The sequence below is a fragment of the Malaya genurostris genome, chromosome 2, assembly GCF_030247185.1.
Source record: "Malaya genurostris strain Urasoe2022 chromosome 2, Malgen_1.1, whole genome shotgun sequence".
NCBI lineage: Eukaryota > Metazoa > Arthropoda > Insecta > Diptera > Culicidae > Malaya > Malaya genurostris.
In genome coordinates this window covers 284,912,002-284,925,463 of record NC_080571.1, presented here as the reverse complement: position 1 = coordinate 284,925,463, position 13,462 = coordinate 284,912,002, and the positions used below count along the sequence as shown (strand labels likewise).

Here is a 13,462-nt window from a genome sequence, read left to right as displayed (position 1 = left end):
AAACAATGAAAGATTATATTCATGGGAGCTCAGTATCGAACATAAACATAAATTTAACGCAATTATTCAGCATTGTTCGACAATAACTCCAAAACCATTGTTTGCGAACGTGCAAATCATCCAGAATCAGTACGATACACCAATACTTAACAAAAACAAACTATTCTCTGTTTATTTTTCCACAGCCCCAGAGACAACCATCTGCTTTACCCGGATTTGGAGGTTTTAACCTTCCCACATTCGACGACCATGCTTTCTAAATACTAAAACACCAAAAAAAACTTATTGTTAGAAAAGGCTACACGTTTTATTTATTTTATTTACACTTAAAACACACGAGCATTCGCGGACGTCCCAACAAACATCGAAGGATAAACAAAAGATTTCAGAGCCAATCAGCGTCACACGGCACGTTTTCAGTCTATCGCACGCACACGCACACACACACACACACAATCGCCAGTGTGTCGTCGAACGATCAGCAAGCCACCATGAAACGAAATATGAAATGAGAGAGAGAGAATTTTACAACCGACAACAATCAAAAACGCCCACACATACACATTTGTTTCAGCCCGGACAAGTAGTATTGTTTTGTGTTGTGTGAGAGGTGAAACCGGACCTGTGTGTCACTAACTATGTAAAAGATTATCTTAACATACGTACCCAAAGAGCTTTCCTAGCGAACGTCACGCGAAGTGGCACGTGCTGCAAAAAAAAAGAATATGAGAGAGAAAATCGTCAGTCATCGAAAAACAATTTAAAAATCAACAAGAGAGAAAGCAATCCATCAAAACATAATGATAATGAAACATTGTTCTAAGTTATCATGTTTTAGTTTTTATTTACTTTTGTATTCTATTTTATTTTGTACTTTCGCTCTGAATCTTTTATAATTTTATTAATAAAAAATGTATTTATTTTTATTAATTAAAATAACGAAATAAGATACTATTCGAACTAAAAAAAAAATGGAATTAATTTAGTTTTTACTATGAAACAAAAAAAAATTACGCTTCGCAGACGAACTATCCGAATATGCGTTAAACCGATTGCTAGCCTCAGCTGTAACCGACCGTGTTCCGATACGATTACAATGCGTAGTTCGTTTAGCACAGTCCTGTACTAGAAAAAAATGAGATCTTTGTTAGGCAAAACACAAAATAGAGACACGTTCAAACCAACATCCCGCATCAGCCCATTAGTAACATTACCAAAACGAAGAAGGACCTTCGTCGTGCCACGATCAACGATGACGGCTACGTGTTCGATCGTTCCGCTACCGAATTGTCATCTGATTCCCGTTCAAATGTCATCCGAAACTGGCGTCGGTTACAGTCCGATGGCTGTCAGCGGCCTTTAATGCCAGCTCCAGTGAAGCCCAGAAGCGAACCGCAAGGACTCTTGAGAACGATCCTTTTTCACGACTTTACTACAAAAACGTCGAAAGAGAGAAAGAGACAAAAAAAGGAAAAACACTAGAAAAAATTAGAGCAACCAACCAACCTGATTCGTATTTGACTTTAGTACTGTCCTATAGAGAAGATGAAGAAGAAATCAGAAATTTCTTGGAGAGAAGGAAGCTATTGTAAATGTATATGTGTGAAAAAGAAAATCCTTAAAAAATAAATCAAACTTTATTTTAAAAATTTTGTTGATCAGATTTTCAGTGTTGCCTGTCGTCAAATGCTCCTTCCCCGTTATACTGCTACCCTGTTAACTTTGCGTCGAACTGTTATACATTTATTTCTTTATTCTACATCACATTTAAGATAACACACAACCAAATATAGTACGCCACAATACGTTGTTTGAAACTGCCGCTCTCCATCCTGTGTGGCGCCCAACCATTTTACCCGCTGCGCTCCTCACCTTGTTGTACCATTCGAATCTGTGATGAACTCTAATGTCTCCTTCCGTCACCGTCGCCGGAACGTCAGCCTCCGTCAAAATTAGTTTGATACTTTCTTTACTGGAACGTTCACACGTTCCGTCCGTCAAGACGTTCCGTGACGGTGATGTTATGTATGAATGTCTCCAAAAGAATGCAGGTAATAATTCTTGACGGTGACGGTGGTTGACTGTGACGGAAGATGATGGATCTTCTGAATCGTACCTCGCCTTGCACACTGAAACAGAAATCGGGAGCGAGTCATTTCGTCGAATTGGTCGATTCACCGAAAGTCGTTCCGCTGAAAGGGTCATTTCGCCGAAAGAGTCATTTCGCTGAGGTGTACACTAGGGTGGGACAAGGATGTATGGGAAAAAGATGAAAAGGTTTATTTTCTCGCTCCACCAAACTTTTCGTTTTCCTTTTGGGTCCCATAGGCACCATGCAAAATCTTAGCTCGATCGGAGAAGCTTTATTTTCGCGCCCGAAATTTAAAGTTTATATGGGATTTAGTATGGAGAAATTTGCTTTCAACCAAAAAATCGGCTGGAGATCACCCTATGAACTCTAAAAATCAGTGCATGTGTTATTTTCGTAGGAAATTTAACGAGGAAGAAAACTTTAGAAGACCGCAAAAGAATCCGACATTTGTAGAAAAAGTTATTTAAGAAAACCCGGCACAAGATCAGAACAATGGCTCATTCCTTAATATATCTAGTGCTGCTGCTAGTGAAAGAAATATGATGTGACTTCCTTTTAATATGCTATAGGGACCATAACAAGTAGCGCCATTAGTGGCGAATAGGCGAAAACACTCTACCATAGCTTTACACTGTTACCATATGTTCACGTTGAATAAAATAGTGAAAAACCTGTTTTAATACAACATAGTGGTGTGATGATGCCTGTCTCATATCAATCATATTCTCGTATATAATACTGGTATACTATTAAAATAATCTCTCTTCGATTCTTCAAATTAAATTAATTTCCGGTAGGAGCATAAGATCTTTCATTTGAACCTAAGATTAGGAATACCGGACTAAGTGTAAAAGTAAGTGAGATCCTTTTTTGAGTGTATGACTATTATCTGCGTCGTTATTCGAAAACCGGGAATACTTTCGAGACCAATTTAGAAAACTTTCTACTTTTTTCGTTTCGACTCTTCAAGTGACGGTACACCATTTTTAACCCACTTTGCCCTATCATTCCGGAACCGAAAGTCGGATCCGGATGAAATTCAATAATTCCGTGTAGAACCAATAGACCTTTCATTTGAATCTAAGTTGGTCAACATCGATTAAGTCATTTTCGAGAAACACATACACAGATACATCGCTCAGCTCGACGAACTGAGTGGAACAGCGGCCAATTTTTACTAGTCGATTTTCAAGTGATTGTATAACCTTTCTATATGAGAAAGGCAAAACATTTAGCGTTTCAATAAAATGATTATTTGTTGTTAGTTTCGTGACTCGTATTTTCAATATACGTCAAACTGGCTACTCGTGAGATGACTAGCATTTTTACGATTGCAATTTATTTTCTTCTTCCATTCTAAGAGTATGGACCATCCTGCGAATTATTTAAACTTTTAGTTAAAATTTGACAATCGGGCAGTTATTTTTTATCGAGTAGTTAAATTTATCTAAAACTGTGTGGCCCATTTCAAAGTTTGACGGATGGAAAGTTATTTGGGTCTATTTTGCTCTGAAAATAAAGTAATAGCAAGTGGTGTAATAATTGCAATTCATCGAAAGTAAGAATAACTTCGAGATAAACTTACTTCATTTAAAAAATGTTTAAACCTTTTTTTGAGGTATTTTCTTTGAGTGAAAGTATAAAAAGAAATTCAGTGCTTCCGATCAAGTCGATTAAAAAATCATTTAATGTGTTGAGAATATCGTTTGAGTGTTTGAGTTTGAGTGAATATGACAAACATTATACACAAATCCAATTGCAATGACAGAGAATGACGTGGCCGTATTTAGATACAGAATGAATAATTCGATTCAAAATTTAATAGTCAGTCGATATTGAACGATCGTTCGCACCACACGCGAATAGTTCCTGGGTTTGGAAAAAAAATCCGCAGAGAAAATACACTAGAAAGTATTTTCAAACTCAGTTTACAAGTTATGCTATGGTAGCATTATTTTTTCCACTCGCCGCCTCGTGCACGGTCCCTATAACGGTTAATCCGAGTTGTTTGATATCTTCACGATAGTTACTCAGCAGAGTATATAGATTATTTTTAAATAACAAACCATGACCCAAACCTTACTGTAAAGACACAAAAAGTCATGAAAATTGTGTTTTTGTTAGCATAAAATAGTACCATCTATATCTTCTAAACTATAAGAGATAAAGAGCTTATATATTCGGCAAAGTTATTGGATTTCAGTTTATCTAATATATTGTAGAAGATTTCAAGAACCTATTTCTTCAAATAAAGAAGTCAGACTTTTTTGTGTCTTTACAGTGAGTTTTGGAACATGGCTTGTCACCTAAAAATAATCCTCATATTAAGCTGAGAAACTTTTGTGAAGACATCAAACAACTCAAATCAACCGTTATAGCATAATAAAAGAAAGTAAAATAGTATTATTACCACTAGCAGCAGTGGTGCTAGATATATTGAGGAGTGAGCCATTGTCCGGAACTTGAATCGGTTTTCCTTTAATAACTTTTTCTACAAATGTCGGATTGTTTTGCGGTTTTCTAAAGTTTTCCTACTCGATAAATTTCTTACGCAAATAACACATGCACTGATTTTTAGAGTTCATAGGATGATCTCCAGCCGATTTTTTGTTGAAAGTGAATTTCTCCATACTAAATCCCATACAAACTTTAAACCGCGGGCGCGAAAATATAGTTTCTCCGATCGAGCTAAAATTTTGCATGAGGTTTATGGGAGCTAAAAGGAACACGAAAAGTTTGGTGGAGCTGATATCAATATTTTGTCCCACCCTAGTGTACACTTGCCTTAATCTCATAATTAAAATTGATTTAATATAAAGACATACGAGAGATAATGCCGTAAACGCCCGTTTTGTTGACCTACAATCGTATTTCTTCTATATCTCATAATAAAAATAACGGATTAATAAATTTTCCCCCGTTTAATTGAGGAAGACCACTATATTGATAATTGTTTTAGATTGGCCTCGTATGATAACATCTAACATTTTTGGGAAGCGTACATGGAATCTTGATCAAGAAAGAAGAAGAGATACAATTTTCTTTAACTGTAATTTTGCGATCCTATACTCTCGATATTCATTAGCTGTTCCAAGCAGTTCTACGAAAATTTTCGCATTTATATATAATCAACTTACAGCTTATTCAACTAACAGCAAGGATATATCTCTACGGATCATAAACTAGCTACGAGGTATGTTTCATTACTTCATTACTGTCTCACTAGTGAGATGATTTGAATTTTCATTCACTAATCTATGGAGTTTCTCCACCGTAAATACCAGCAGCATCACCATTAAGGGGCGGGTAGGGTCTAACACCTTCGAAAAATCATTTATATTTTAATTTGTATTTTCTTATAGTAAAACATTTCAAGAATATTCTGTTAAATTTTCAAGCTTATCGGAACAAAACTCAGCAAGTTATTGGAGTTTATCTTTGCTTATCTCATACTGCGAAGAAGTAAGAGCTCGGCACACAGGCCCAAGATTTCTGCTTCGATTGACTTGAAAACTTGACAATACATTCTTGAAATGCTTCATTATAACAAAATACAAAAGACACAATATGATTTATTTAAAAATGTTAGAAGCTACGGGTTCCCTAGACTAATAATTCGTTTCCTTAGTTTTCACTTGTTGCATAAAATTTATATAATATGCACTTCATAAATTGTCACAATGTATGTTGTGTGATTATCTAATAGTGGTTGAAGACTGTCCCAGAAAGTATGGACGCGCTTTGATTTCGCTGTAAATAATTCACACGTGTTAGATATTCAAATTTTATTCGATATACTGATAATATTAGGCTACAACAACAGAATATTATTCTCAACATTTGCTACTTAGCCATTGTAGACTAGCTGGCGCACCTTCTTGCAAACGTTTCTCATTAAATTCCGTACAGACTTCTTGGCGACAAGTTTTGACACTTTTTTCCAATCTTTTTCGAACTGTTGAATGTTTTCGGCTGCCGAGACATGTTGCCTAAGATGTGCCTTCGTTAATGCCCAAAATTCCTCAATTGGTCGAAATTGTGGGCAAATTGGTGGATTCATGTCTTTTGGGACGAAAGTGACATTTTTGGTAGTATACCATTCTACCGTTGATTTCGAGTAGTGGCAAGAAGCAAGATGTGGCCAGAAGACAACAGGATCCTTGTGGTTTCGAATCATGGGTAGAAGTCGTTTTTGTAAACATTCCTTGATGTATATTTCGCTGTTCATTGAAGCAGTGGTGATGAAGGGTTTCGAAATCTTACCGCAGCTACAAATTGCTTGCCAGACCATAGCTTTCTTACCAAATTTTTCGACTTCAATCGATGTCTTGGACTAGTTTAATACTTGCCTTTCTCGCACTGTATAACATTGTGGTCCCGGCAAGATTTTGTAATCGAGTTTCACGTAGGTTTCGTCGTCCATGATTATGCAGTTCAAATTTCCAGCAAGAATTGTATTGTACAGCTTTCGAACTCTCGGCCTGATCGATGTTTCTAGTTTCGGATTACGTTTTGGTTGTTTCTGCTACTTATAGGTTCGAAGATTCAAACGTTCTTTATCACGAAGAACTTTTGACTTCGAAGTGCCTACTTTTTTGGCCACATCCCGAACTGAAACCTCCTTCTTTTGCTCGAACGCCTTCAGTATACGTTTATCCAACTGAGGGTTAGCAGGACCTTTTTTTCGACCCGTTTTCGGTGTATCCTCGCCGATCCTTTCCTGATTGCATTTCGCACGGCTTTTTCACTTACTCCTTCCATTTTTGCTATCTTTCTCAGTGACAGTCCGCGTTCTGTGCACCATTTGTACATAATTTTTCGACGTTCTTCTGCTGAAAGTCCTCACATTTCGAAACAAACTAATGAAAACGAATAAACAACTGCACAAGTGGTTAGAGAAGAGGGTGAACAACAGGACGCAGTCATAAAAATTGACAGATTCTGAACCATTGCGAAATGGCAGCGGTTTCTGGTTGCGTCCATACTTTCTGGAACAGTCTTTATAAGGCGGGTGGGTAATGTCACAGACATAACTGGAGGACGTGAAAACGAACGAGTTTTAAATAATTCTTTCACACTACCGGAAATCGATCACCGTTCGTATTAGTTGTTTGTCTAAGTTAAGTTTGCAACATTCACTACTTCGCTTCCAGAACTGTAACGAAGTAGTACTTTATATACTCATGTTTATCGTTTTGAAAACTGACATATTCCATCACGCGGAACAAATGAGAAAAAACAATGCTTTTTTGCAGATTTCCTGGAAAACTTCGTATAGTTCTTTGGAAATTTTAATGGTTTTGTAAAGTACCAAATTGTGGAAATTGTATTTGGGAACTGGAACTGAATTCAAGGACTACTTTCGGAACATGGGATATGCTCAGAATTCAGTTGTCAAAAGTCAGATTAGGAATCCAGACTAAGAATTCAGTTTATGAATCTAATTCAACAATTAACGAACTGAACTCATTATCCAAATTTAATTATAGAATTTTTTTTGTTTCGATTATAGAGGTTTGCTACTTCGGGCCAGAAAAACTTTTTGACTCTAAAGCTTGCTTCAGATAGAATTGGAACAAAGACAATTGTCTGTATTTCAGTTATGGTATTATTGAATTCAAGATCTTTTTTTATACAAATGTAGCGTTTTCTTCATACTTTTAGGAAAAAATACGGATAAAATTATTCGTCACGGTTTCGAAGGAATTCTCGGCGCACACCTTCTTCGTCCATCGTTTTAGCTATCTTAACTATCCACCAGTTCGTCATCTGATTGATGTCTTTGACAATCTTTCCCTTTGCCTTCAGTCTCCTCTTCATGCTTGCCCAGTATTTCTCAATAGGGCGGAACTGGGGGCAGTTGGGTGGGTTAAGGTTTTTCGGAACAAACTGGACCCCTTTCTGTGCATACCTTTCTTGAACGACTTTGCTGTAATGACAACTTGCCAAATCTGGCCAAAACATTACGGGATGGTCGTGGAATCGAAAGAACGGCAAAATTCGTTTTTGGAGACACTCTTTTTAGTATAGTTCCGATGTCATTGTCTTATTTGTAACGAAAATTTTCGTTTTTTTTGCCACAACTGCAAATGCCCTGCCATATCATAAATTTTCTTGCAAATTTGTCGGCAATAACAAATTTAAATTTGGCTGGAACATCCCACCGAGCCGTTGCCAAGTAAAATTTGAAACCTGGGATTTGTCCGAAGTCAGCCTTGACATAGGTTTCATCGTCCATCAGAAGACACCCGTCGAACTTGATCAGCACCTGATCATATAGTTTCCGAGCACGAATTTTGACCACACTATTCTGTTTTAGAGTCCGATTTGGCTGTTTGCTACCTCGATACGACTTGATTCCTTCCCGGAGTCGAGTTCCTCACGGTACTATGGGCAGCACCGAATTTTCTGGCCAAATCACGGTCCGACAGATTAGGATTCCACTTAACCGTGTTCAAAATCTTACCACGCAGTTTCCGGTCGACAGTTCCACTCCGACGATTGGCTTGAGGTTTCCGAATCGTCGTCAATGTTTCCTTATACCGTTTGATAACGCGCCATCCGGTATTTCTAGGCAATTTCAGCTGTTTAGCTAGCCTAGATGCAGACCACAATGGATTTTCCAAATAACTGTGCACAATTTTTTCCCTTCTTTCGGCTTCCATGTTGATTGTTTACAAAGTACAGTCGATTTGCGGAATGTCGAAAATCATACGTGAAGCTGACAAAATTCCCGACACGTGGGCGCCAAGAATTTCCAAATATGTCCACCAGGAGGCACAATATGAGCAAAAGTTTGTTCCAATTCTAAATGAAGCAAGCTTTATGCGAGGGGTTGGAATTCGAATCCAGGCGGGTAGCGTGAAAGGCATCGGCTTACCCAAAACGCTACAACTGGTCCCGAAATTGATTTCCGAGCCTAGCTTAAGAAACTGAATTCAGTCCCAAAATCTAGTTTTAGAATTCAAGTTCCGAATTTGTTTCCTGCATGCAGACACTAAACTGTGAATCTGAATTCGGGACGTAAAATCTAGAACATAATTTCAGAATAGAATTCTGGTCCAGAAATCAGTTCCAAAATAAGTTTGGAGTTCTGGTCTATAATTTAGTTCCTAAATCTAGATCTAGAAGTCATATCATGAATTTTGTTCAAGAATTTGGAAATTGAATTCCTGAATCAGAATTCTGGAATCAAATTCCGAACTGAATAAAAGGATCAAATTCTAGTCCAAAACCTAATCAAGAAACCAGTTCCAGAATATAGAATTTGGAATCAGATTCAGAGTATTAGTGTTAAATTGTGAACCTGTAATCTGGAAACAAGTTCTGAAAATGAAGTCTTAAACTAAATTTGAAATCTAAAATTAAGTTCATAATTCATGTTTAGAATTCTGTTCTTCAATCTAATTCAAAATTCAGCTTCTGAGTCCATATCCAGCATACGGATCGTGAAAGGCAAGCAAGCTTGAGTTTTACTCATTGTTTCTAAAAATGTTGAAAAACTTAATTCTTTCGTTATTTACGTTTATCTCAAACTGTTGAAACAGGAGATATTTACGATTGAATTATACCCATTTTCCTACAGAGCGATTTATCAAAAATCGTTCCATAGACCTATAAACGTCAAAACAGAATTATCAGTTTGTTTTATTAGTTTCCAAAAAACTGATGTTTTTATTATAAAGATTCATCAAGCAGTAGAGGAGAACACTACTTTTGCGTTTTTCAATCCAGGCTGTTTTCCAAAGATTGTAAGTAAGAAAATACTCGTACCGTGCATGAACTAAATTATGTTGCTTAAAGGGTTGGCACAAGAGCAGAAGCTCATTCTTTTGATTACCAAAGGAAATGTGAAAATGGTTTTATTTCAACGAATTGAAAATCAACAAAATTTTCGAGGAAATATTTATCTGATGCAATGTTGGAAAAATTATGACCAGAAAAATTTCGTTTCATTAACACTCGCGAAAAGATCAGCTCCAGACATTTTCTAAAAAACTGTCATTAACTGGAAAAAAATTTCAAGTATGAAACAAGAATCCACCGAACTCTGAACCTTCGGTTCATAAGTATTTTTTTATATCAGCGAGACTTGATGACGAATTTTCACTCACAGAAATAATCGAAAGGGAGAAGAGATATATTTGCGATGCAAGTACGATCAATATGAAAAATATAATGTTTTTGAATGCAATGAAATGTTTGAATTTGTTCATTTTAGATTGCTAATAAAGACTGTCCCAGAAAGTATGGACGCAACCAGAAACTGCTGCCATTTCGCAATGGTTTAGAATCTGTCAATTTTTATGGCTGCGTCCTGTTGTTTGCACTCTTCTCTAACCACTTGTGCAGTTGTTTATTCGTTTTCATTAGTTTGTTTCGAAATGTGTGGACTTTCAGCAGAACCACGTCGAAAAATGGTGTACAAATGGTGCACAGAACGCGGACTGTCACTGAGAAAGATAGCAAAAATGGAAGGAGAAAGTGAAAAAGCCGTGCGAATTGCAATCAGGAAGTTCGGTGAGGATAACACCTTTGAGGATAAATCGAAAACGGGTCGAAAAAAAGGTCCTGCTAACACTCAGTTGGATAAACGTATACTGAAGGCGTTCGTGCAAAAGAAGGAGGTTTCAGTTCGATATTTAGCCAAAAAAGTGGGAACTTGGAAGTCAAATGTTCTTCTTGCAAAAGAACATTTGAATCTTCGAACCTATAAGAAGCAGATACAACCAAAACGTAGTCCGAAACAAGAAGCATCGATCAGGCCGGGGGTTCGAAAGCTGTACAATACGATTCTTGCTGGAAATTTGAACTGCATAATCATGGACGACGAAACCTACGTGAAACTCGATTACAAATCCTTGCCGGGACCACAATATTATACGGTGCGAGAAGGGCAAGTGTTAAACCAGTCCGAGACATCGATTGAAATCGAAAAATTTGATTAGAAAGCTATGGTAGCTGCGGTAAGATTTCGAAACTCTTCATCACCACTGCTTCAATGAACAGCGAAATATACATCAAGGAATGTTTACAAAAACGACTTCTACCCATGATTCGAAGCCTGTTGTCTTCTGGCCAGATCTTGCTTCTTGCCACTACTCGAAATCAACGGTAGAATGGTATACTACCAAAAATGTCACTTTCGTCCCAAAAGACATGAATCCACCAAATTGCCCACAACTTCGACCAATTGAGGAATTTTGGGCATTAACGAAGGCACAACTTATGAAGCATGTCTCGGCAGCCGAAACCATTCAACAGTTCGAAAAAGATTGGAAAAAAGAGTCAAAACTTGTCGCCAAGAAGTCTGTACGGAATTTAATGATGGACGTTTGCAAGAAGGTGCGCCAGCTAAGTAGCAAATATTGAGAATAATATTTTGTTGTTGTAGACTAATCTTATCAGTATATCGAATAAAATTTGAATATCTAACACTTGTTAAATATTTACAGCGAAATCAAAGTGCGTCCATACTTTCTGGGACAGTCTTTAGTAAACCATAGTTAGGGTAGGGTAACTGGATTATTTTAGAACTGGAGAAAAATTGCGGAAACAGTGCTTCATATTATCACAAAAGGTAGGTTTTTTTCGATTCGTTATTGCTTTGACTATAAACTGTGGTTTTGAGCTTATGCATCGTTCCGACAAAAAGGGTAAATTATTTTGCGAAAATAAACTTGGTTGTCCGGAACCGACCACCAGAGGGTGATCCCTAGCCGAAGATGGTGTCAAGAGAAGAGCAAATGCGAAAAGCAAGTGTGTGCGGTCGCAATGGAAGTCCGGATCTGCCAGTAGAAAAACTTTCGGAAAAGCTTGATTTTTCTGCAAGACGTGTCCTTAACGTTTTGAAATTCTTCAATAAACGTTCGGCAACAGTCAGGGAGGTAGAGAGCGGAACAATACCGGACCTCAAGAACCATCAGAAAGACGCGAAGATGAAGCAAATATTACAGAAGAGACCAGATCTTCCGGTACGTACTTTGGCTAGAGAAATAAAAATTATTTGGCTTCTTATTTTATGCTAGGAATTCGAATCCAGAGTTCGGACATAGGTTATCAACTTCAGATCTCTGGAGCGAGCGTCAGAATATGAATTTTAGGTCTGGATTCCGGAACCAAATGTTAGATCTAAAATGAGATCAGTTCTAGAACTAGAACAAAATTTATGAATTGAAATCTAAGCCTGTCCCAGATATCGAATTTGGTTTCTGAATTCAGCTCTAGCTCCTGAATCATGGTCGATTATTGATATTCGGAACTATGGAAAAGTATGTCAGTTTTATTCGTATTCACGTCCTTCAGTTACGTCTGTGACATTACCAACCCGCTTTTTCAATTATTCATTCTTGTTCAGAGAGCAAAAATATTTATGAAAAACAAAGAAAAATGTCTCCACCAAAGCCAAAGAATACACTAAATCACGTCGTTAAAAATATCCGTTTCTAAAAAAAAACAATGTGGAGTTTAGTGCATTTTTTAAAGTTTTAATCTAACTAAAAATGCTTGAAAAGGGGAAAAATGTACGGTTTTTCAAAGTCGTTGTACTGTATTTTCTTGATTTTTATGAAAAATGTACTAGTTTTCGACAGATAAAAATGGGAGCATTAAGAATACATGACGAAAAAATTCGCCGATGAACATAAACTGAACCGTTTTGAAAATGTTCAGTATCCGTAGGATGGTTGATAAGTGTATCAATAGTGGTGATGCATTTGATATCTATTCGGCACTAGCGTGGTGGTTGAGTAATATCATTAATAAAAGCAGCAAGTGCTGTGATTAATAATAGTTAGAATGATAATTAAAACATTATTAAAAACAATCACAAATCATGTTATGCCGCTGATTTAAAAATATTAGTCAATAATAACGTACGCAGAAGTGACAAGAGCGCAGACTACCGCTATGCCAATTCAAACGTGCCATTCAAACACTGCGCCTACTGTGTATTCGATACATGCTGACAATGCTGCGCTACTGTTATTTCTATGAATAAAATTCATGCTAAATAGCGTTTTATTAGATTTTTAATGTGGATAGTGCAGTGAAATCTGACAGCTGGAATTAAAACAGCCTTTCGTTGCTGTTTGGAATGTGGAAAAATATTATTGTTCATATTGACCACCCTCCGTGCATCGAGAATATCGCAATTAATATTTTTCAGTTGCGGTTGAGTTGCGAATTTATTTAGTAGAGATTTTTGATTGATGAAAATATAATAATGAACTGAAGCGCAGTGAAAATTCGGCATTGAAATATCATCGGAAGCTTTTCTCCCTTTCGATTATCTCTTAAGCGATATTTCTGTGGGTGAAAATTTCTCATCAAGTTTCGCTGACACTAAAAATCACTTATGATATTCGAGGT

The 13,462-nt window shown here is 37.0% G+C and overlaps 1 protein-coding gene across 29 annotated transcripts in view; it reads left to right on the top strand.

The window, feature by feature from the left end:
* Positions 1–1,649, top strand: part of LOC131430407 (myosin heavy chain, muscle) — a 32,781-nt gene extending 31,132 nt beyond the window's left edge. For all 29 annotated transcript variants that reach the window (XR_009229524.1, XM_058595384.1, XM_058595383.1 and 26 more), the window contains one exon: positions 186–1,649. Coding sequence is in view for 28 of the 29 variants with exons in the window: in XM_058595384.1 (XP_058451367.1) it covers positions 186–260 (75 nt within the window). In the remaining variant the exon portion in view is untranslated. The remainder of the gene's footprint in view (positions 1–185) is intronic.
* The last annotated feature ends 11,813 nt before the right edge of the window (positions 1,650–13,462 follow it).